Source organism: Cebidichthys violaceus, unplaced genomic scaffold, assembly GCF_023349555.1.
Source record: "Cebidichthys violaceus isolate CVI_PGR_0920_01 unplaced genomic scaffold, fCebVio1.0.p SCAF_91, whole genome shotgun sequence".
Classification (NCBI taxonomy): Eukaryota; Metazoa; Chordata; class Actinopteri; order Perciformes; family Stichaeidae; genus Cebidichthys; species Cebidichthys violaceus.
The window spans coordinates 612,191-634,463 of NW_027176977.1; the positions used below are offsets into that span (position 1 = coordinate 612,191).

At 40.7% G+C, this 22,273-nt stretch overlaps 1 protein-coding gene across 16 annotated transcripts in view; it reads left to right on the forward strand.

Annotated features, from left to right (window-relative positions):
* Window positions 1-22,273, forward strand: part of LOC137867924 (protein 4.1-like) — an 89,567-nt gene that overhangs the window by 38,375 nt on the left and 28,919 nt on the right. For 14 of the 16 annotated variants that reach the window (XR_011102193.1, XM_068704416.1, XM_068704403.1 and 11 more), the window contains exons 8-16: window positions 508-595; window positions 2,920-3,072; window positions 3,220-3,317; window positions 3,457-3,632; window positions 6,725-6,969; window positions 8,959-9,033; window positions 10,133-10,180; window positions 12,111-12,173; window positions 15,783-15,953. Coding sequence is in view for 15 of the 16 variants with exons in the window: in XM_068704416.1 (XP_068560517.1) it covers window positions 508-595; window positions 2,920-3,072; window positions 3,220-3,317; window positions 3,457-3,632; window positions 6,725-6,969; window positions 8,959-9,033; window positions 10,133-10,180; window positions 12,111-12,173; window positions 15,783-15,953 (1,117 nt within the window). In the remaining variant the exon portion in view is untranslated. Of the gene's footprint in view, window positions 1-507; window positions 596-2,919; window positions 3,073-3,219; window positions 3,318-3,456; window positions 3,633-6,724; window positions 6,970-8,958; window positions 9,034-10,132; window positions 10,181-12,110; window positions 12,174-15,782; window positions 15,954-18,963; window positions 21,512-22,273 lie in introns of those variants that run through there. The other 2 variants (XM_068704415.1, XM_068704410.1) reach the window with 2 other exon arrangements.

Genomic DNA, 22,273 nt, shown 5'->3' on the forward strand with positions numbered 1-22,273 from the left:
CACCAATTAAGTGGATTTTTAAAACAATTATGGTACAAGTCAAACTCTGTATTCCAAATGTTACATAAGTAAAAGTACATAACTATTGTCTGCAAAATGCACTTACGTATCTAGAATAAAAGTACTGATGATGATGGTGCATCTGCCTCTAAAGTATTTAAAGTAGTATGAATGAAATTACTAAGTGATAATGAAAAATATGTACTAAATTATAGCGCTTGAGTAAATACATCTCACTTTAACTTTTGAGTACTCCACTCAACAGAACCAACTCCAATAATGTATTCTGTATGAACTACATAAGGGAAGCTGAGGGGAAGATACACTTTCCCTGCTCTTCCAAAAAATGCACTTCTTTGAGTGATTTAATGAAATCCTCCATCCTGATACCTTAAATGTAAATGATGACTGTCAAAATCCAAACCACTTCCAGTATTCATATCACAGCCTCTCCACAGTAACAGTAACTAGAAATGTTGTGGGATTCCTGCTGTGGTGTTGTGGCAGGTCGATGAGTCCAGCCCAGGCAGACCTGATGTTCCTGGAGAATGCCAAGAAACTTTCCATGTACGGAGTGGACCTCCACCAGGCCAAGGTGAGCACAGGATGTAGGACGTAGGTTTGCATATGATTGGTAATGTCCCTGTCAATATTTTGAGTGTAATTAGATTTGATATTTGAATTGACATGTATATTTTACAATTTAAAGGTTCTTATGGAATAGCTATGGCTCACTAACAAAAAAAAGACTGCTGGTATGAGTGTTGATGCTAGCCTGCACTTTATCAGAGGTGGTGAACAATTGTGTGGACAATAAGACACAATATTGAGATTTATGTCTGATCAGAAGGGTTTTCTGCTAGTTTCAGTTTTTGAGAGCAGGGAGAGTTTTTTCTTGAAATTACATGACTGTGTGTGCTGAGAGTTTTGAACATAATCGGGCTGATATGAGCTATAAAAGTACATGAGTTCAAATTAATTCATGTGTCATGGAGGTGAATAGATGCCACATTAACATTTAAAGAGGTTCCTTCCCCAAACGAAAGACAAAAGAAGAAGGAAGAGTCAATCTTGTGTGCTGAAGAAGAGAAGATAGATATTTGAAAGCAATGTTGTCCATGTTGATGTGTCCTTGGGCAAGGCACTTGAATGAATGGGAAAGAATGGGTGAATGAACATGTAGTGTTTGAGCGCTTTGAATGGTTGGAATACTAGAAAAGCGCTATACAAGTACAGTCCATTTACCATAGTAGGTCATCCTTTAGATCCAAGTATCCGTCAAATAGAAGAACACAATCCACTTGATCATTCTTTCACTTCTCTGTGACAACAAACAGCATTGATGTAAAAAGAAGAAATAAATATCATGTTAGTATTGTAATGTCATGCATCAGAGTAACATGCATGCCTGGCCTGAAAAGCAAGGAGACATGTGACTTGTGAGGCTTCACAGCTGAAATCAGGTCAATCTGTTTATGTCAGAACAGGGTTTTAAGCAGCTATGGAGCTATGGGATATACTGCCCCTCTGTGGATGATGGTGAGCAGTACAAGGAAGCTGCATCATTAAACAACTGTTGAAGATTAAAACTTTCCTCCTAACATGGATTATCATTTGTAGTAGTACATACGATACAGTAGTATTTTCAAACACATGGTGTGCACTGATCACCACTATTAGAAGCACATGGAGGGAGTCTTAGAATAAACCGTTCACAAGTAAAAATGTGTGTAAATATTAGAACATTGTTCCTCAGGGTGGGACCTGTTGCAAAGCCAGACTTTATTAGTATTTACAATTAATTGGAAAAGCAATAACATGATTATGTTTAAGCTAAATTTGGTTTTGATGGAATTTTATAGAACCTAAATCCTGTATTGATAAGGCAGAAACCTGGAAGTGAGAATGCCTGAAGATAAGAAATCCGTATCTGATCATTTAAAAGAAGGTGCTAGATACTGAACTATTTAGATGATGAGCTCCAAATAATGTTATGATCTGCATAAAAACTAAGAACCAAGAAAGAAGATGAGCCCTTGTTGCCTTTTAGTTCTGGTGCGGTTCATTTCACAAACAAACCCAGAAATAAGCATGACGTCATATGGACTGACTGGTTACTCATTCATTGGAAAGTTTTGGTGACGTCATCCAGCATCATCAGCATTACATGGACAGGTCATGCTGCACTTTAACTGATGTGTTTAATTATAAGAGCTCACGAAAAAAATCCCTAATTATGAGAATTATTTGTGCAGACTGGACCTAGACCACACCAGACTCACCTTTTTAGGTGGCCTCGGTCCAATTCTTTGGTCCATACCAGAGTTTGATGGACAGCCAAAATGAACAGAATCAAACGGGCCAACCCACCACAGGGTCTCAAAAAACAAGATAGGTGTGAACCTAAAATCACATTTACGATCACAAAATGAAGTGGTTGGTGTACTTTGCTTTTACACCACAAAGGCATTGCACCAGTCTTCATGGACCTGGCTGAAGGAGTCAAACCAAACAGTTTAGGTGTGAAACTCCCATGTTGCAAAGTAACGCATGATTTGACGCACGTTAATTGAAGCCGATAGCACACGCTAAACCATCATATAGACAGAAAGAGAGGAGCCAGTATGTGCTGATCCAGTGAGGAGGTGTGATAAAACTGACGTCAACCTGCGACGTCGCCCTTCACACAGCACTCTGCACCATCACGATCAAATCATCATTAGGAAGAATGGTGGTTATCTCTCCAACAGACTGGAGGCTGACTGAGGCTGAAGAAGCCTTGTGGTGGAACACACCTTAAGAAACTCAAGATCTTACTTACTATGTTTGTTGTTCATTCCAGGCTCCCTGAGAAGGTCTTGGCTTTCTGAAGTGTCCGGTTAATGGGAATCTTTCTGTCTCCCTGGGTGTCTCTGTTAGGATCTGGATGGTGTTGACATCATGCTGGGGGTTTGCTCCAGTGGTCTGATGGTTTACAAAGATAAACTGAGGATCAACCGTTTCCCTTGGCCCAAAGTCCTCAAGGTCTCCTACAAACGCAGCAGCTTCTTCATCAAAATAAGGCCGTCAGAGGTACAGACTGTTTTCATACCCACAAATATCCTTCCACCTGTAAAATCTGCTTATTTATCACTGAACTCACCTTAACCATGACTGACACCATCAAGCTCATTTCATCAGTCATCTTTTTTAGCAGGTTTGTTTTTCTTGTTTCAACAGGTGGAACATTATGAGAGTGCAATTGGCTTCAAACTACCCAATTACAAGGCGGCCAAGAAGCTGTGGAAAGTGTGTGTAGAACATCACACCTTCTTTAGGTAGGGTATGGTGTTCTTGAAGTCACTTTGTTATCATGCCTGTGCAGCGTTTAAGTGTGGACATCTCGCTAAATATGCTTGTTCGCTGCCTGACCCAGAGTCAGATCGGAAGATCAGTATCAGTGATCTTTGTCCGCAGGCTGACTTCCACTGAGATGGCCACCACTCCCAGGAAGTTCCTGGCGTTGGGCTCTAAGTTTCGCTACAGCGGTCGGACTCAGGCTCAGACCAGACAGGCAAGCTCTCTGATCGACAGACCAGCGCCTCTGTTCCAGCGCTCCTCCAGCAAGAGGAACTCTCGCAGCCTGGATGGAGGTACACTGTTGCACCTGCTGTAGGAGTGTGTGTGTGTGTGTGTGTGTGTGTGTGTGTGTGTGTGTGTGTGTGTGTGTGTGTTTGTGTATGTTTGTGTACATTATGATAAACAAAATAATTTAAAAATAGTTTTTTGAAATTCAAACATAGCATCATATCAAAAAGTGTCATTTAACGGGTTAACATTTTGAACAGGAATGACTATTTGGTATTTATGATCAGAACTGAAGTTGGTTAAAAAAAATACTCAATGAAAGTGAAAAATAAGATTAATATATAGTACTAAAAATACCAATGCATCAAAACGAATGTTGCTGCTAATCATTGACATTGACAGAGTGTGGAAATACCGGTGATAACAATGAACATGGACCTTGTGGTGGTGCTAGTTAAAAAGTCAGGGGATCACCAAAGTTATTAGGATTCATCCTTTGGGCAACATGAATATGAATGAATATCTGCACAGGACTTCATTGCAATCCAACCAAAGTGTCAGACTTCAGCTCCGTCACTGATACTGCTCTAACCAACTATCCATCCATCCAGAACAACAGCTACTGATTTGATTACCATGAAATTTGGCATCAATTTCCATGATCCCACAGGAGGTTTTGTTGAGTCTTTACCTCTTCACTTGGCGGTGTAGATAAAATATGTTATAATCTGTTGAATTTAATCTTATAAATGCCTGCAGAGGCACATTCATGCACTCAGGCAGATTTACACTAATGGCCTCACATCTGGAGCCACCTATTATTATACGTTGCTGTTTGGCTCATGCTAGCCACTGTGCAGGTGTACAGCACTGCTGCCCATCAGCTTTACTACAGCTCAGTCTGATATATTACACAATATGAGTCTTGAATGATGCTTAAAATAAGTTTAAGTCTTTATGGAAGAAGTAAATAACACTTCTATATTTAGTTAACAGATTGACAGCACGGTTTTGTCTTGAGAGATCAATGAAATAGGACAGCCTAAGTCTTTCTATTTCCACTGAAATTACTCAAACTTGTCATGAAGTGATAAATAATCGTCCCCCGAGGCAGTAGAGTGTTGAGTGTCTACCCTAACACTATGTGTTTCACAGCCTCAGTATGTCACTATTTGGGGGTTGCATCCTAAAGCTGCCAATGTGCTTTATTTGAACTGTGTGTCATGTGGCCGAACATCTTTAGAAACCCCCTCCTTCCATATCTTTCTGATGTCGGGGGAGCTGTGTCTGACCATTTCTGTAGCTTTTCGAAACCAACAATCTGATATTCATACTTCCTTCATACAATGATTGGTCACTTTATGTTTACAACTGAGTTCAACACCATGAATGCTTTCCAGGAGAGACTAATTGAAAATGTAATTTGCACATATTAGCATTGCTAATGTGTGCAAGGGTTAGAAAGTAGGCAGGATTTGAACTTCTCTCTCTAGCTCTTTTTTCATTCTTTACACTATTGTCATTTTTCAGAGTACAACACCACAATGTCTTTGACGTGTGCAAGGTTCTCCTCAGATAGAAACAGTTCTGCTTTGGTCAAAGGAGACTTTGTCCTAATCAGTTTGTTTCAAACACACCCCAGCCTATGTAGTCTGTTGAAACAGCTCTATGCAGCCTTATACTCCAGCTCTGTCACGCATATCTTTACAGCCAAACAAACAGTGGGAGAGAAATGATCACATTGTGTTGTTTTAATAAAATAGACTGTCAACACTTTGTTGTCATATACCACAGGACAGGAATCCCTTTGGCATGAGTACAACATTTGAATCCCACATAGACTTCGGCAGTTACAATTAAAGCTATTGAATGTGAAAAAATAAGATAAGATGAGCCTTTATTGATCTCCAAAGGGGAAATTCAGGTGTTGCAGCAACGCAACAGCAGAATTCATTTCAGATAAATAGAGAAGTAAAAAAAATATGAATATTAATAGAGGTGCGTACAATAGAAGTATATATAGAAACTATAAAAGAGCAAGTAAAGCCAGAGGTAGAAGCTGCATCATATAGTCTGATGGCAGTGAGCCTGAAGCTTGTTTTGCACCTGGGTGGGTTGATGAGGAGACAGAAGAAGCTGAATACTGTCCATAAATGATGTCATCATTGGGTGTGATCTAATAAGGCTTTAGGTTATTTGCATGATATAGCAAAGGGAAATCTTTTTGACTACAGGGCTGTGTACAAATGGGAGTAGGTTTTAACAATCTGCTATTTCTCTTCTTCATTTGCTGGAAATGTGAACTGCTCGTGACCTTGTTCCAGCTGCTCGTGACCTTGTTCCAGCTGCTCGTGACCTTGTTCCAGCTGCTTGTGACCTTGTTCCAGCTGCTGTGTGTGCCACAGAACTGGCTGTTTCATTAAACTGAATACAATTTTGCTTCTCATTGGAGTCCAATCCCACACCCTACTCCTTCATTTCCAGTAAGAGCACTCTCTGCGTGAAATAACTCAATGCTGCCATGGAGGATAATGAACTGAACTTTGGTAGTAGGAGCAGTTGTGTAGTACAACTCTGTATATGTGGGGCTTTACCTGTCTTTGGGTTGGGGGCCTCAAGTGACTGTTTGCCACCATCTCTTTGCTCTTGGCTTTTCTAGTCTAATGAAGACATTTTGTTCCTGCCTTTAGCTCCCCACATTTGTTGTAAATGATGTTTGATGGTCTTTCCAAACTTTATTGGAGGGTGCAGAAAATGAGCACAGAAAAGGGCAGACCGAGAACATGCTGGATGGGATTCTATAGCCCATACCAGCCTGTCTCGGGTCTACCGTGTACAGGCAGTGCAGGAGGACGTGGCTGGGCAACAGCAGCCCAGATCCGGATAAGTGAATTAGTGAATGAATCGATGAATGTATGAACATCGTTACTATAACATTACTATGTCAGTTTGACAGAATGGTTTTATTGTTTAGAGGTGAATGAAATCTTAATGCAGACAATAGCGTGCAAAAATCCACAGGAAATTTAGAGAGGGCATGCTGGAAACTGGGCCTAACATACATGAAAGTCAGAGTTATAATTAGATTATAATTCATTTACTGAGAAAAAGTCAAAGTTTCTTAAAGTGAGCTGTCTTTCCTCTCTGTCCAATCCAGCCATGGCGTCCACTCCCGACAACAAATCCACCCGTCCAGTCAGCGCCCCCGTTATGTCACCGGTGTCTCCTGGGGAGGCAGCCCCCTCACCACTGCTACCCACCCTGCCTCGCTCTGACCACCACCGCTCTGCACTCAGAGGCCATCGCTCTGCAGACAGGAAGGTAGACGTGAAGGCAGCGGGTCAGCCAGCGGAGTACACCAAGAGCAACAGCCCCAGACCAGAGTCCACTCCAGAAATCAAGGTAGTGGACACAGTCCTTTACGTCACCAGTTTGTATTCTGTTCCTTATTGAAGAAAAAAAGGGAGGTTACAGGGCATCTATAATCAGAGATCTGGGAAGAGGTTATTAATAATGAAATACAGTCTTTGTCCCACTGGTCAAATTAGAAATGAAGTCATGAAAATACACAATTGTCCCATTTATACACACTGTATGAGTGCCATATAGTTTACGGTAAACATTTAAGGAGGGTACCAATGGGCACCATTGAGGGATTGAGTTTGTAAGATAGTTAATTCAAACAAGGACTCATAGATCCATACTCAGAGCCACTGACTCAGAGGCATGAATATAAATGGTGAGATGAAATGTATGCTACTGTATGCAAAAAGTTAAATATTGAGTTATACAATAATAACAAAGCAAAAAGGCCACATGACTTGTAAGGTCACTCTTTTTCAGAATTGTAATTTGCCTTCCTCCACAGGTGGAAAGTTTTTAAAAACATTGTTTCATTCTTCCTGACTGCCAGAGACAGTGCTAAGCTCTGGATGTTATCCATCTCGCCATGCGCAGGTTGAGTATTTAATATAAATAAATTCACATTAGCCCTAGGATGACGTAGGGCAGATAAGCCCATGTCTTCATATTTAAATATCCCTTGTAGCTTCTCGCAGGTAACCCGCAGATGCAGGTTGAAACTAAAAGCTTTAACGAAGCAGATAACCAGTGTGCTTCACTAGCTGCCCTGTAACCGCTTGGTTGGAGTTACGGTTTCATCCTCCAAGGGCTGCAATTAGGCCACCATGGCTACACTCGTATCTCTCAGCTGACAGACTGGTGATTTCGCTGGTGCTCTCAGCACCTGACATTACAGAAAGGGTAAGCCAGGTGTCTTCGCTAATTCTGAAGCTCGGCTAGAAAAGTACAAATTCTCTATTGTTAGCTTTAAGTAAGTTCATCTTTTAAAAAGGAGCCTGTTTTCAGGTTTCCTCTAAACGTTTGTGTTTGTCCTTGCAGTGATTGGCAAGCCTTGCTTCAGAATTACAATTGCTGGTAGTCGCCGTATATTTGTTTTTTGTTGTTAATTCATTGCTCCCTGACGATTGCTTTTGCTTCGTTCCTGACTGGCTTCAGAGTTTGATTGACAGATGGTTCATCGAATCACCTGCCTCATGTTTTCTGAAAGTGCCTGAACCTTTCCAAACAGTTTCTGATGCCAGCTTCTGCGATGGTTCAGTGTACAAACCACCTGGTGGGTGAGGTAAACCTCGGGGTACCACACAGTTGACAAAGTTGACACACCTCCAAAGATTGCGAAGCTACGCTACTTGTTTTGTGCCGTCCGCTCAGCTATGCATTGAGGAGCTCCACAAATGCACAAGATGGATTACATCCAGTGTTAAGTGCAGCCTCTGGTGGTCATCCAGAATACCTTGTTTGTTGCCTTGTTTCATTGCCACAGGTTGTTAACACTTTTCAAACTGTGCATATCCCCTTTTTTTAAGCAAGTAAAAACTAATGGCCCATTCTAAAGGAATTTGTCCATGTATTTTTAAATGTGTTTATTTGTTTGCTTTGCAAAAGAACATTGAACTAGTGGTTACTAATATACCTCACTGTAGAGTATGACGTGTGATGGTACAGGTAAATGCGTCAAACAGTGTACAAGAGGAACATGCATCATTTAGTGGTAAGTGTAGCTGGTATGGATGAAAAGGACAATCTCATCTCTCTATTTATTTTAACAATATTGTGCTGAATCAAAAGCCCAATGTTGTGACGTGCGTCTTCATCAGGGGCCCTAATAAATAGAGATAGATGAAATGATCAAGTCAGTGTGCGCTCCACCTCCTTCAACCAGGAGTTCCAAGGCTGCCAGCACCAAGTTTGATGGGGTTGAGGTGTTTCTTTGTTTTAAAGTGAACATTTTAGCTCTTAATGGAAACAGTTCTGTGGAATGTGTATTCCTGGTTGATCCTGATGTGTGAGCTTTGTCTGTGCTACCAGTCAGTGGCCAGAAGAGAGCGGAGGCACTCGCCCTCTGTGACCACCGCCAATGGAGAAAGAGAGAAAAGGAGCCAGGTTTGTTTGCTTGACGCATGATCAAACTGAACCAGAGTTGAACCACCTGAAAAAAATCTATACAGTAGAGCATTACCATGAGTGGTACACTGTATGTGATATTAAAGAAATACAGAACAAAGTATAGCAGTATGTATATGTATATGGTGAGCAAGAATATTTCACAAAACAGGGATAAAAAATTCAATACAATATATCTTTGAGGGTAAAAATGATCAAAGACTAATGTATATGTAATAATAATATAGTGTATATGTCCACAGCAGTAGTCCCATCAGCACAACAACACAGTATGCCACACTCACTACTCTAATTATTTACAGTTGCTTTAATTTTGCAGTTTTTAAAATGTATATTTTATTAACTTTAATAATATGTCTATATTGCCATACATTTAATTGTATATCAAGATCAGTGCATACTGTGATATTATACATTTTACCAAAGACCGATGTCCGTTGATGGCCAGACAAAAACTCTGTTTGTAACAAATCCAGTGAATGTAATATGTGAAGATATATATTATATATAAATATAAAGAAATACATTGCCCAAAATCTGTCCTGATCGTTAATTAACATTATTGCCAACAATGGGAATTAAGAAATTTGTGAGGGCTGACCGAGTTATACTGTCTCATAAAAGTCAGTCGTAGAAAACCTTCAACCTCTCATTAACAGGAGCCTAACAGCAGTCAAAGAATGGCAGAGTGGAAGTCATTAGTGAAAAGTCTAAAAAGTGAAATGCTAGAGTGATGTGAAAATGTCCATTTGGCTGAATTTACCATAAGCTTCTATGGTACACATAATAACAAAAACATAAAGGTTTTTTTTTTTCCTTAGGAACCTGCATTTATTTGTTTATGATCATCATCATTTTAATGCTGGTATTTATTTGAGAATTTACGGCACACAACTCAAAATGTTTTCTCATGATTATCATTTTTTGACAAAAACAGCACTAGTAAACCTTTTTTCAGTAGAACTGGGATGGTGAAGTTGTATATTCTGTCAATTGATTTACAAATGGTTTGTTAGATTCAGACTGCAATGGGACCTTAACATCCAATAACTCTGTGTTTCCTCTGATGGTGGAGCAGCACTCTCCTCAGGACAAAGCAAAGATGGAGATGGTGCGAGTGAGGAAGGTTAGCATGCTCCCGAGCCGGTGCTCCTGCTGACTCACCATCCTCATCCCTTCATCAATTACACATGAAGAGACTTTTAATTTGCTTGTCTGTTGATTGCCAGTGCTGTTTTCCAGTGCAGAGACACCAAGTGCTTTACTCTCTTGATTTCTTCATGATTTCTGGCTGTTTGTGTCTCTGTGAAGGCTTGTCCGTGTCCAAGGAGAATCACTCCATTGTGCAAAGTTGTTATTAAAGGTCTAGTGTGTAGGATTTGGTGGCGTTTAGTGGTGAGGTTGCAGATTGCAACCAACTGAAACTTATCCTGTGTGCCAAGCGTGAAGTAGAGCTACGGTGGCCGACGGAAAAACAGGAAAATAGGAATGTCCCTCTGGTTTGTCCATTCTGGGCTACTGTAGAAACACGGCAGCCCCCTTTGTAGATATTAACGGCTCATTCTAAGGTAGCGAAAACACAATGATTCCAATGTTCAGGAGATTATACACTAATGACAACATACTAAATAATATCTTCTGTCAATAGAGCACCCTAAATGTTACACACTTGTCCTTTAAGTCATTGTCATTCCCTGCAGCCTTTTGACAAATAAAGTGTTTTTCTTCTATAAAACATGGTTTCTACTTCTCCAGAAGCAAACATGCAGGTATATTGTTAACAAAATAATGTTTGGTTGTTACAAGCTTTTGCTGATTGAATCAGTCCCTCCAAAATTTTGCTGAAATTTCTGTGATACCAGAAATGCTTGATTTTACAGCAGCTTTTTGTGTGAAGCGGTTCAAAGCTTTGTAGGAACATAAGCATAATTGGAAAATTTAAATAATTATTATAATTATTATAGTTAAACCAACATAGTGCAGTAGAGATGGACTAGCAGTACATTCAAGTCAATAGCATTAATCGTCTATAAAGCATCGAGAAGTGTTTCTTTGTTTTCATCAAAGCCAAATGAAGGCGCTGATAAGTCATGGTGGGACATAATGTAAACATATTCGATAGCAATGTGTGAGAGTCTGGCAATAATACAATTATTTTGAACATTAACCCATAATATAAAGCAACATATGTATAGGGAGGAGTAGGTTATTTGGCTATATTTTCTTATTTTGACCACGGTATGTAGTGAACAGGACATTTTATATTAGAAGTTGTCAGTGCTCTCTGCTAGAGTATGAGGGCCAAACGTCATAATGTTATGAGAATTAAGCCAGAACAGTACAACAAAAGTTGTGATATTTTAAGAATAAAGTCATAATTTTATGCAAAACTATGACAGCGTTTATTTAATTCCCCATCATAATAAACAGATGTGTGACACACAGATGTGTGACACACAGCTGGTATGTGATCACCAATAAACTCTTTATTACCATAGATTTTAGGATACTGAAATGAGATGAAACCATTGACATCTCAGACACAATGAAAGCACGTTTACAGTATCAGAAGAGGATAACTCAGACGACTCTGGACATACAAACACTACAAACACAGTATGTGATGGCTTGGTGAATAATTCACCATATCAGGTGAGGATTTGCAGGTTTACTGAAAATAGTAACGAGTGAATGTTACTATTTAACGTGCAAATTCCTGGAGTGACAAGCAGACGGCAGCGTGGTCCTTGTCCTGTACTCTGCACTGCAGCAGCCTTTGCATGCATAGCATGTGGCTTCACTCACATCACGAATGTGTCTGCCTGGCGTCTCACACACACCACCGGTGTGCAGCTGAATCCCTCACCATTCCCTGAGCTGAGCAGCCTGGGAACTGCAACCCCATAGCTCTTATATTTTTGATATTTTATGTGATTCATGTCATCACCATGGTCAGTGCTGCTCATTGAATTCCATTGCAAATCAAATACTAAAATGTTTGAATTAATTCTGAATTATTTCCAACCAGCTCTTCCTTTTTTCCTGATTTTCCACAGAAAAGAGCAAAGAAACTTGAGGGTGAAACTATTTATATCAGACATAGCAATTTAATGTTGGAGGTTTGTATCTTCAGTCTTCAGATATCTGTTCTGACTGTTTGCCGTCACGTTTTTATGCCTGCATGGGTGCTGTTGATTTTCTTTTTGTTTTGAATCTTTTGTTTCTCTTCATTTCTTGTCTTGTTTGTAGCTTAACCCTAAAGGCTTGGCATGCACTATTTTCCTCTCTGATTCTCATGCAAGTAGCTTCACTTCACTTTTGACATTGTCTCTGTCATTTCATATTTTCATTGTGTGAAATATATGATTGGGAAAGGTATGTCAACGTTTAATTAAACTGGTACTGCAGCTTTGCCGTTGGTGCCGAAACAAACAACACATCGGTGAAATTGTCTGAGATATGAGTTATGATATTGTCTGGGCTCACAATACACTTGCTGTTAGCACTAAAACTGAGAGCTATGAGCTATTCCTCTTCTCCTGTGAGTCTAAAGGACTCGTCACAGCCTTCTAACACCAGGGAACATCTAGTGCTATTGATTAGTCACTATGTCTGAATCGAGGTGAGGTGAAACCCTGACTTTAACAAAAGCTATGAATCTAACCCTAAACAACGGAGCTTGATCATGTTTTGTAGGATATGCACCGTGAGAATGTGCTGGTCCTGTATCAGGTTTCAGTACCTGGTCTCCTGCTCTGCCACCATGTATGGATCCTCTTCAGGGCCCACATTCGGTCTTGTCAAAGCAGGAAAAGCACAAGTGTGAATGACATTAATGAGGGCTCCATTACATTAGGTGTCTCAGTAAGCCCCGTCAGTGAGTTAGCATCCTGGAACCGGCTCATCGAAATGGAATGCAGCCATCATTCATTCTGCATGTGCTTTTTCTGCTTCGAGTCAAATGTCTGAAAAGGATCTAATGACAGAGAAGATTAGAAAACAAACCACTATTTCTTCTTTCCTACTCATGTATGTCTCAGTGATGTCACTAACAGATTGTGGACACTGATGTTTGTCATCGGTCCTCATTGACCTTCATCTTACTGTCTTCATGAACATAACTACCTGTGTTGACTGTGAGTCTATTGCTGTGATCGCTGTGCCTCTCTGTGCTGGTGTTGAACATTTCAGAGAGTGATGACATTTTGACGGACCGTATGATAGTGAAGTCCTGTTTTGACGCTGCATTAATTAGTAGATGTTCTATTGAATCAAAGGGCAACATGAAGTGTAAAAGTGGTCCCTCAACGTGACAAACCCACAGGGATTATTGTTCATATTATCAGCAATCTCTGCAGCTCCACAGAGCAGCTCCTAGTTTGGTTTTCACAGCTGGGTTCTGTGACACGTCACCTCTCTCTTTAAGTGTCTTCTCAGACTCATCTACCCACCACTTATAAAGCTGTCTCTTAAATAGTTTCATTACTACCTGGTGTCAGACTGCTGTTTCACATGGCTATACATGAGTAAAACAACAGTTAAACATTTTAGAGCTTGATATCCATCAAACTGAAGAGCAGATCAGTTTCATGTGTGTCCAGTATTGAGATACTGCATCTCCAGCAGCTCCAGGACATGTTTAGCCTAGCTTAGCTTCAGAGCATTTAATCATTGTTAAGCTTTTTGATCATTAAGGAAAGCATGAGAATGCATTAAGGATTATGATTCCATGAGGTAAAAAAAGAGGAAGTCTGCACACTGAATACAAACGTTTTATCTTCAAGATCTAGTCCAGGTCAACATCCATGTGAATATAAAGTAGGCTGTATACAGTGCCCTCTGAATTGAAAAGTAAAAATTAGCAAAGCGAGATATAAAATATGTCTCCAGTGTTTATCCTCATGAACTTTCATTCAAAAATCATACTTTTAATTCAAGTAACCTCTAACTGAAAGAAACATTCTTATCAAAAATCATGATATTAGCATATGTGTGCCACAATTATTGCAACCTCTCTTTGCCAAGATCACATCTCCTATGATACATGGTGAGGTTGGTGAACACATGAAAGAGGATCTGAGACCATCCCTTCATCCAGAATCTCCTCAGATCCTTCATATTCACACATTACTGTGGGGACTGTGATGGCCATGCAGTCAATGAGCTATTTCAGTCAGTGTCCACCACGAACACGGATCCCAGTTGACTTTCCATTGTCATTGTTTCCGTGCTGAGCGGACAACTGGTTTCCATGAAACCAACAGATGACAGTTTCACAACCTGCCGCGATACTGGGCTGTTCTCTGTATCCTAACAAGATGTCCATACCTACCACCACACTTCACAGTGGGTCTGAGGTGCTTCTTTATACGGCTACATCTTTCTGTCTACCCCAAAACCCACCTCTGATGTTTGGTGTCATGTGACCACATAACTCGGTCCCACTGAAAGCACCAGCAACGTTTAGTAAACTGTAGCTTTAGTTTGTTGTTGATTGACAGCTAGCCCTCCCATGACAGCAGCTTTGGTGACTTTCTGACTCAACTAATCCCTGCAATTCTCCAGCTGCGATCCTTCTTTTGCATCTCCTGTTGCTTTAAACTCCTTCATTATTGCCTTGATAGTGATAGTGGAAAACATGTATTTTCAACTATTAGGAGATTTGCTTACATCCGTTTCCTGATTTGGGCAGCTCATCAACCTGTGTTCCCAGGTCTTTCACATGTGATGAATGACTAAGGGAATCAAGCCTGTGTCACCTCATATTTACACCCCAATGCAACAGGAAGTCATGGTTGACCACTGAAGAGTTCCTTACAGGTGAACTTAAACATGTAAAATACGACTGGAAATCAGTTGATTTTAAATCGTAGGCTTTACTAAAGGGTGCTGATACTTGTGCAAAAGTACATTCGTGACATTGGAAACAGCAGGAAAACATTTATAAAATGTTGATTTTACATAAATAGCTTTAGCCTCATCATTTCATGCACTTTCTTGTGTTTTTAAGACATTTTTGAGAGCTTGCAATATTCAGTGTACGGACTACCTCTCCTTTTCCTTTGTATGCTGCTTTCGTCCTGCAGCCAACTGAAGTTGGACGCGCACAACATTCACCGTCCTCGCTTTCGTTAGGTCAACATGAAAAACCTGCTCGCCATATGCAGGTTTTTCAGAGAAACACGACACCCTGTCATTCAACATGTCTTCTTGCTGGCATTGTTGAAAGCCACAATCTGTGAGCCAGTGAGCTGGTGCCTTCTCAGTAACCAGTAATCAGGGGCCATCCTCTGCTGCTTTATTTCTGTTATCGTGACCCAGACGAGGTAAACTCTGCTGTTCACAGATCACAGGAGATGGATGATGACTCCTCTCGTGGGAGTCTGGTGTCTAGTTTGTCTAAATGATGTCTTCCTCCATGACCTCAGCATGTCACTGAGAATAGGCAGGCTCAATAAAACAAAGCTGTATCATCAACATATTGAAAGGGTGGGAGATAGTTCTTAAAACTTAACTTGCCAAGCTCTGTGATTCATCATTATTTTGTCTATTTGTCCTCTTTCTTTAACCATATACAGTAGATGTCTATTTTCTTCATGGTCCTACGTTCTCTTCACTTCCTTTTCCCACTGCTGTTCTTTCACATCTTATTCATTCATTTTGTTTCATCCTACTACTCATTGTTTCCCTTCCATCTACCTCTTCTGATTGTTACATTCTTGTTGAAGGACCTGGATAAGACCCAGACTGGGATCATGCGACACCACACTAGCATCAGTGAGCTGAAGAGGAGTTTCATGGAGTCGGTGCCGGAGCCTCGGCCCAGTGAGTGGGACAAGCGTCTGTCCACCAACTCGCCTTTCCGCACGGCGAGCATCAACGGCCAGCTGCAACCAGCGGTAAGTCCAACAACCTGCGGAGCAAAGACACTGCAGCAGTACTGCTGATCACTCTCCAGTAGACATCATTTCATGCAATGTGTCAGTCAGATCATACATACTGTACAGACTCTTTGACTAGAGATCCAACGGTCATTAGTCTCATCTGACTGTTGGTAACATGTCAAACAAGAGGGTTTTTCTAAAATAGCACACTGACCCTTTAAACCATAGTCTCCATTCAGTGAAGGCAGCTCAGTAAACCTGAACCAACTCTTGGTTTAGACTTTGTGTGCTAGCCAACTAACTAGCAGTTTATTCACTCCTTATAGTAGCTTGAGCTTGGACACAGGGACACCGGGCCTGTGATTATTAGACAGTTTATGGCACTTGTTTGTATTTTTATAACGGTCATATAGTAGCAGGAAATAATACATTTAACACCTGCTATTAGTGTGTGTTTTCAATTGGTTCGTATGTGTTATATTACTTAAAGGTGTTTTTAAAAATAATGATGATTCCCCATTTTATATAGAATGCTCTATGCATATCCCATGGGACTCCCCTAAACTGTTTGCACAGTTTAATTCATGCACACAGCTTCCTAAGCGGAGCTAATCTGTAAACTTCAGTTAGTCATTTGTTAATTTGGTTTAGTAATCTGTGTTCACAGATTTTCTCCCCTTTCTTTTCTTCTACAAAGAGAAGCCCTGGTGGCCAAAACATCCGATTTGTTTTAAGAATAAACCTCCTGATTTTTTACTGAGTGGCTCGATTTGTATAATGTGAACCGTAAATTAAACAGTTAATTGGTTAAATTTATCCATAAAATGTTTTATTTTCCATGATTTTATAATTTATTACATAATAACATGTACACCCTAGAGATACCAATTTAAATACAGTGCCTTCAACGCAGTGTTGGTAAATGATCCTCTGGGGGTTTTCATACTTTGTCAGCGATGTATCTTTAAGAAATAATGGTGAGCTCTATGACTCATTACATTCTGCAGATGCTTTTGCCCAAAGCCACTTGCAATGAGTGCATTCAACTCAATAGGAACAATAACTATTATTAAAAAAAACAGCCCCTTTTGCCCAGAGCTCCAGGAAGCAACTCATAATGTGAGCTGAAACAGGTTTACTGTGGGTCTGTAAGAAGTTTGTGAACATTTGACTAAAGCCCCTCAACAAGTCAGCTACATGGCTCAAAAGTCATCTTACAATAGGCCTTTTCATTGAAGATATTTTATATGTCACAGGAAAAGCCACGGTATAAATAATCAAATCAATAAATTCCATTCAGCTGCTTCATTTTCAGGGTCCTGCTATCGTGCATGCTGGCTTACTGTCACACTGTCATGACTTACTGGGACACTTGAATAGAACGGAGCCATTTTTAATGTTATTAGTAACACCTGTGCTTTTCTTACCATGACAAGTCAAAACGTCTGCTGTGAAAAAAGCCAAGCCGTTCACCGAAGCTCCACACAAACAGGTGTTGACATCTGGGGAGAAGGCCTTTAAAAACACACATTTAGTTTAAGAACAGACACTATGTAACCATAATATCAAATGAAATATTAAAAAGGTATTTAAATTTGAATCCAGGGTCCTTCTATAACACAGGACCCCAAGATTTGGTAAAAACAAGATAAGAAAGCCTTTTAGCTTTTATACAGTTAAAGTGCATATTACCCTCAAGGTCTGGCGCCTCGCTCGCTTTGTAGGAGTCATACGGTATATTCTATTATTTGTATATATCCACTATTTTAAATGTTCATTTTTCCATGGGAGGATTTTATTGACAAGACACATACAAATGTGTAGCAACGAACATAAATATATTGACGTTGAAGGATACTGCAGATGTCCACAATGCACTTCATCATCTAGAACTACACTGATCCTCCACTGGGGAGTGCTGTTGGCTTTCTCCATATCATTCCACTGCTTTAGCATGACTGGAACTGCAGTTACAGAGGAACGAGACACTTTTACAGAATTTGCTGCTGAGAAGATGGCATGTGTGTGTGTGTATATATGTGTGTGTGTGTGTGTGTGTGTGTGTGCAGGGGACGATGTCCACAGTACCTGCGCACAGAGTAGTTGGTGGCGTGTATGAGGTAAACTTTGATTCTGCAGCTTTCTGTCAGGCTGCTGTAGCTCAACACTGTCCAGCGTTTCTTTGAGCAACAACGAATGGCACCTGGAGGCCGTGGCCAGCTGTTACCAAGCGGCTCTCCAACTTCACCAGATTCGGCATGGCTGCATCCCAAAGGGTTCAGTATGCTTCAAACCAACGAGTTTGTACACAGTGTTGTCGGAACAAATCAAAAAGGCATACTTGTTCTCGGATGGCAACACTTTCACATTCCATGGTGTAAAGCTTTCAGGCACAGAGAGGGACCAGATGTGATGGAACGTACAAATGGGGACACTTTGGGACGTTTGTGTTGTGCTCGGCTGTTCACATGAAAAGTGACGGAAATAGTTGCGTGAGAATTGAAAAAAGAGCTTGTAATGAATTCAAATTTTGATTACTGCACATCTGTCCAATGGCTTTGTGAAGTGAGCGGATTGTCGGTTTGGATGCACAAAGACTGCGTCAGAAAGGTGTTTTAGCACTGTTCAACAATCTGACAACCACTTTGTTTGAAGCATACTGGCACCTTGTGTCCTGGATCCCATCCCCTTTGACCCTTACATCGCCACCTTGCCACCTTCGCTTTATGAATGGCTGCTGCAAGCTTTGTCACCTTGCTTGATCTGCCAATGGCTGGATTAATCATGCTATGTATTTGCATGATATGATCAGAGAAATACTGATGAGCAAAAGAACAGAAGAAAACTAAAAAACAATGATTAGTAGCCAGAGAACTGACCCTCCTCCTCCCCTCCTCCTCATCTGTCTCACCCTCCAATCCTCCCTCTATCTGTCCATCCCTGGATGTCTTTATGTGTTATTCTGTGTCTCTGTCCTGTACCTCTGCCACCCCTGTCCTCATCTTCTTTCCCTTCCCCTTTAAAGTCTGGGCCAGTTTCTCCAGTCAAAACCCCACCAACTCCATCCTCTTCCCCACAACCCTCCTGTGTGTTCAGACAATGACACTGATTCAGAGTGGATCTCAGACCTCTGATCTGCTGCTGTTTCCCTCTGGCTCTCGGCTGTCCTCTACCCACAACTTAAAGGCACACTTTCTATTCCAGACATGAGGTCCTGCACAATAATCTCATATTCATTTTAGATACTCAAGAATCCAGCCATAACAGCACTTTGTTGCTGAAAGCCCAAGGCATAATTTTACATTATTGCTTAATGCTATGAATTATGATGACATAAGATGGAAGAATTGCATCATCATCCACCGGTTTCTCCCAGATTTTCCCTGAGCTGTTAGATTCTTACAGGGCTAAACACAGATCTTGCCTTGTGTGCTGTACCACATCACCCCTATTGTAAGCAGTGCACAATTACCTTAATTGAAACATGTTTCATGGCAAGCGCTTCCAGAGTTGCCTGAGATGCCGAGATAATTGACAGCCTGTTGGTGCATTCGAAAGGTTTTTCTGTGTTTCTTCCTTCCTTTTGGCATTTAAGACTCTACATTGCCAAGATGCCATGCACTAGCTATTTAGCAATGTAGCTGCCAGGGAAAGCCTTTCCTATTCCCATCATTGAGCAGATTTCTGCATTAACCCTCAGTACACTCCTCTTCCCTTCCTTCCTTCCTTCCCTTCTGACGCTGCTGCTCTGTCAAAAGGTGCAGCCTGGTTAGAGCCCTTCTGTCATCTTTTTACAAACTACGGAATCCTGTCAGAGTAACTATTGACTGGGTTTGAATGTTTAATGAACATCTCATATCCTGTGTTTTCAGCTATGTTGCCAATAATACATCAGTTAATGGTCCTCCATCTGCAAATATTCTCTTGCTTATTAACAGTAGAAATATTATGAATAAATTCTTAAAAATACCAATCGTAATCCATGCTTCACTAAGCCTCACTCCCCTTAGTTACTGTTGCTACCCCTGTCAAGCTCTCCATTCTCGCACTGCTTGTACACAGTTTACAATGATAACATGCAGATTCACCACTTCTAGCATTTGCGTTCTTGATTTCACACAGAGGTAGGCCAAAGTAGTCATGACTACAGATTTTGTCGCCGGAAAAGACAAGTATAGATACTAGATTTGACTAGTTATCAGCTCTAACGAGCTACCTAATTAACTTTAACTGTGAGTTTGTTAAAAAAAAAAAAGCCACCTTCAGGAGGTCTTTAAATGTTTTTTGGCTGACTCAAAAATGAAAATAAGAACCCTGCAAAAGGTTCTTCAATATGCATTTGATGTTCACGGTATGCCAACCGTGTATGTCATGTGATGATGCAAAAAAAAAAATCCCAGGCAAAAAGTAAGGGGTAAGTGGTCAGTTTCTTCAATGTACCCATACAATTGGCAGACTCACAGAATGTATGATATTTTGATCAAATGGAACCACCTGTAGCCACTGCAGCTTTGCTTGAATCTGTATTGCCTGTACATTGCAGTGCCTTGAAGCTGTTGAATGCATTCACATTTTCCAACTCTAGAAAATGCATCCTTCAGGCAAATTGGATGGCGTCATTGTAACACCGCTAACAATCTAACTGTTGACTACTAAACACAATTCATATACAGCAACCAGCTATAACTAACCATTGGCTAACTAGTAACAGAATATCTCTGCTAAAACGCTCTCACAGGATCATTTCTCCAGGAGGCCCGTCTTCCTCTTATGTGTTACGGTAATCATTTTACCAAAGAGTCAAGAAAAGGCAATTTTCTTCTTTAGTGATACCATCCAACAAGAGCAGAGATGCTACAATGAAAAGGCATAAAGGTGAGGTTTGAAAACAACCGTTTAATGCTGCATGTAACAAAAAACTATAGCCAAACTGACTAGATATCTGGGCCTGTAATCGTAGAAACTTAAAGGATAAGTTCAGTTTCTTACAATTACTAACTCAAGTGAATGGGTGAGACCTACGAACAGGGCGACGTCACTAAAAAGAAGTCTAAAGCTGAAAACGCCACAAATTTGCCTCAAGGGGCTTTACAATCTATACAGCATCAACACCCTCTGACCTACCATACTTGCTGTAGTTGTGCACAATTATTATTAGCAAAATGACTACTGAAAGGTCAGGCTTAGGGTTTTACTCCAAGTAACTCTCTAACTCCTAATAACTCCCTTTAACCTTATTCTAGCCTGATTCTAACCATTTCCGTTTTACCCATCAATAAAGTTGTTTGTATAACATGCCTTGTTAACAACTGATCATCTGATGTTTGTTGCCCTGTCAGTCCTTGTTGCACAATGTCCTGGCTAGTACTTTGGGGAGTTTTATGATAGAAAAGAAGCTACGAAAAAAAGGTTAAAAGTTTATACAAACCAGAATTTTCCTTTAAGTCATGTCCTTCTGAACAGTCTCTTAGGTGCATTTTAAGGCAACAAGTAATTCCTGAAAATTCCTTTTCTGTTGTAGTAATTTATATTTTCATGACAGTAAGCCAACCAGAATGTAACCCTGTCATCATTTGAGTTTGATCTTCCTTAGATTAAGGCTTCCCAAACTTGTCTGTTCATGTTAACGTTGTTCTGTCAGACAACACTGTCACAGATCATAGTTATAGACCCAAATGCAGATAGACTAAGGAAGTAGTTTTAAGTGAGGAGCTATTTTCAGGGATATTGGGTGGTGATAATGGCAAGCGGTGATATGGAGCAGTGGAGACCGAGGGTAAGAGCGCGATGGTGGGTGATTAAGCAGAACAGGCAAAGTAAAGGGCGAGTGTGGAGCTGATGAGAAGATGATCCTGGAGGCACAGGGAGAACAGGCAAGTAATAATAGTAGGAATGAACTCAGAATACACCATACTGAGCGGCGCAGAACGACTGAACTACCACTGTGGTTGCATCAACGATCTGGCGATGAGTAGATGGAAAGCCGGGGTAGATATACTGCTGAGTTGATAAGATGGAAGGCAGCTGGGCAGACTGAACAGGTGAGGTTAATGAGCCGTAATCAAGAGGGAGCCGGTAGGAGCCACGCCCACACCACGCAGAGACAGACAGAGGAAATACAAGAGACACAGGGGTAGAGGGAAACACAGGAGGCACGACCTGGCCGTGATAAACACCACAAACAATTTTATTTTGAGGTTGTGGGACATCTTGCAAAACCATGTTCCCTCTATGCTACATACCCCCCAGCGCCTCCCTTTCATGTACCTTCCCTACAACATCCTCTTCCTCCATGCCCTCATCCTTCTATCCTTCTGTCAGTTGACCATATCCCA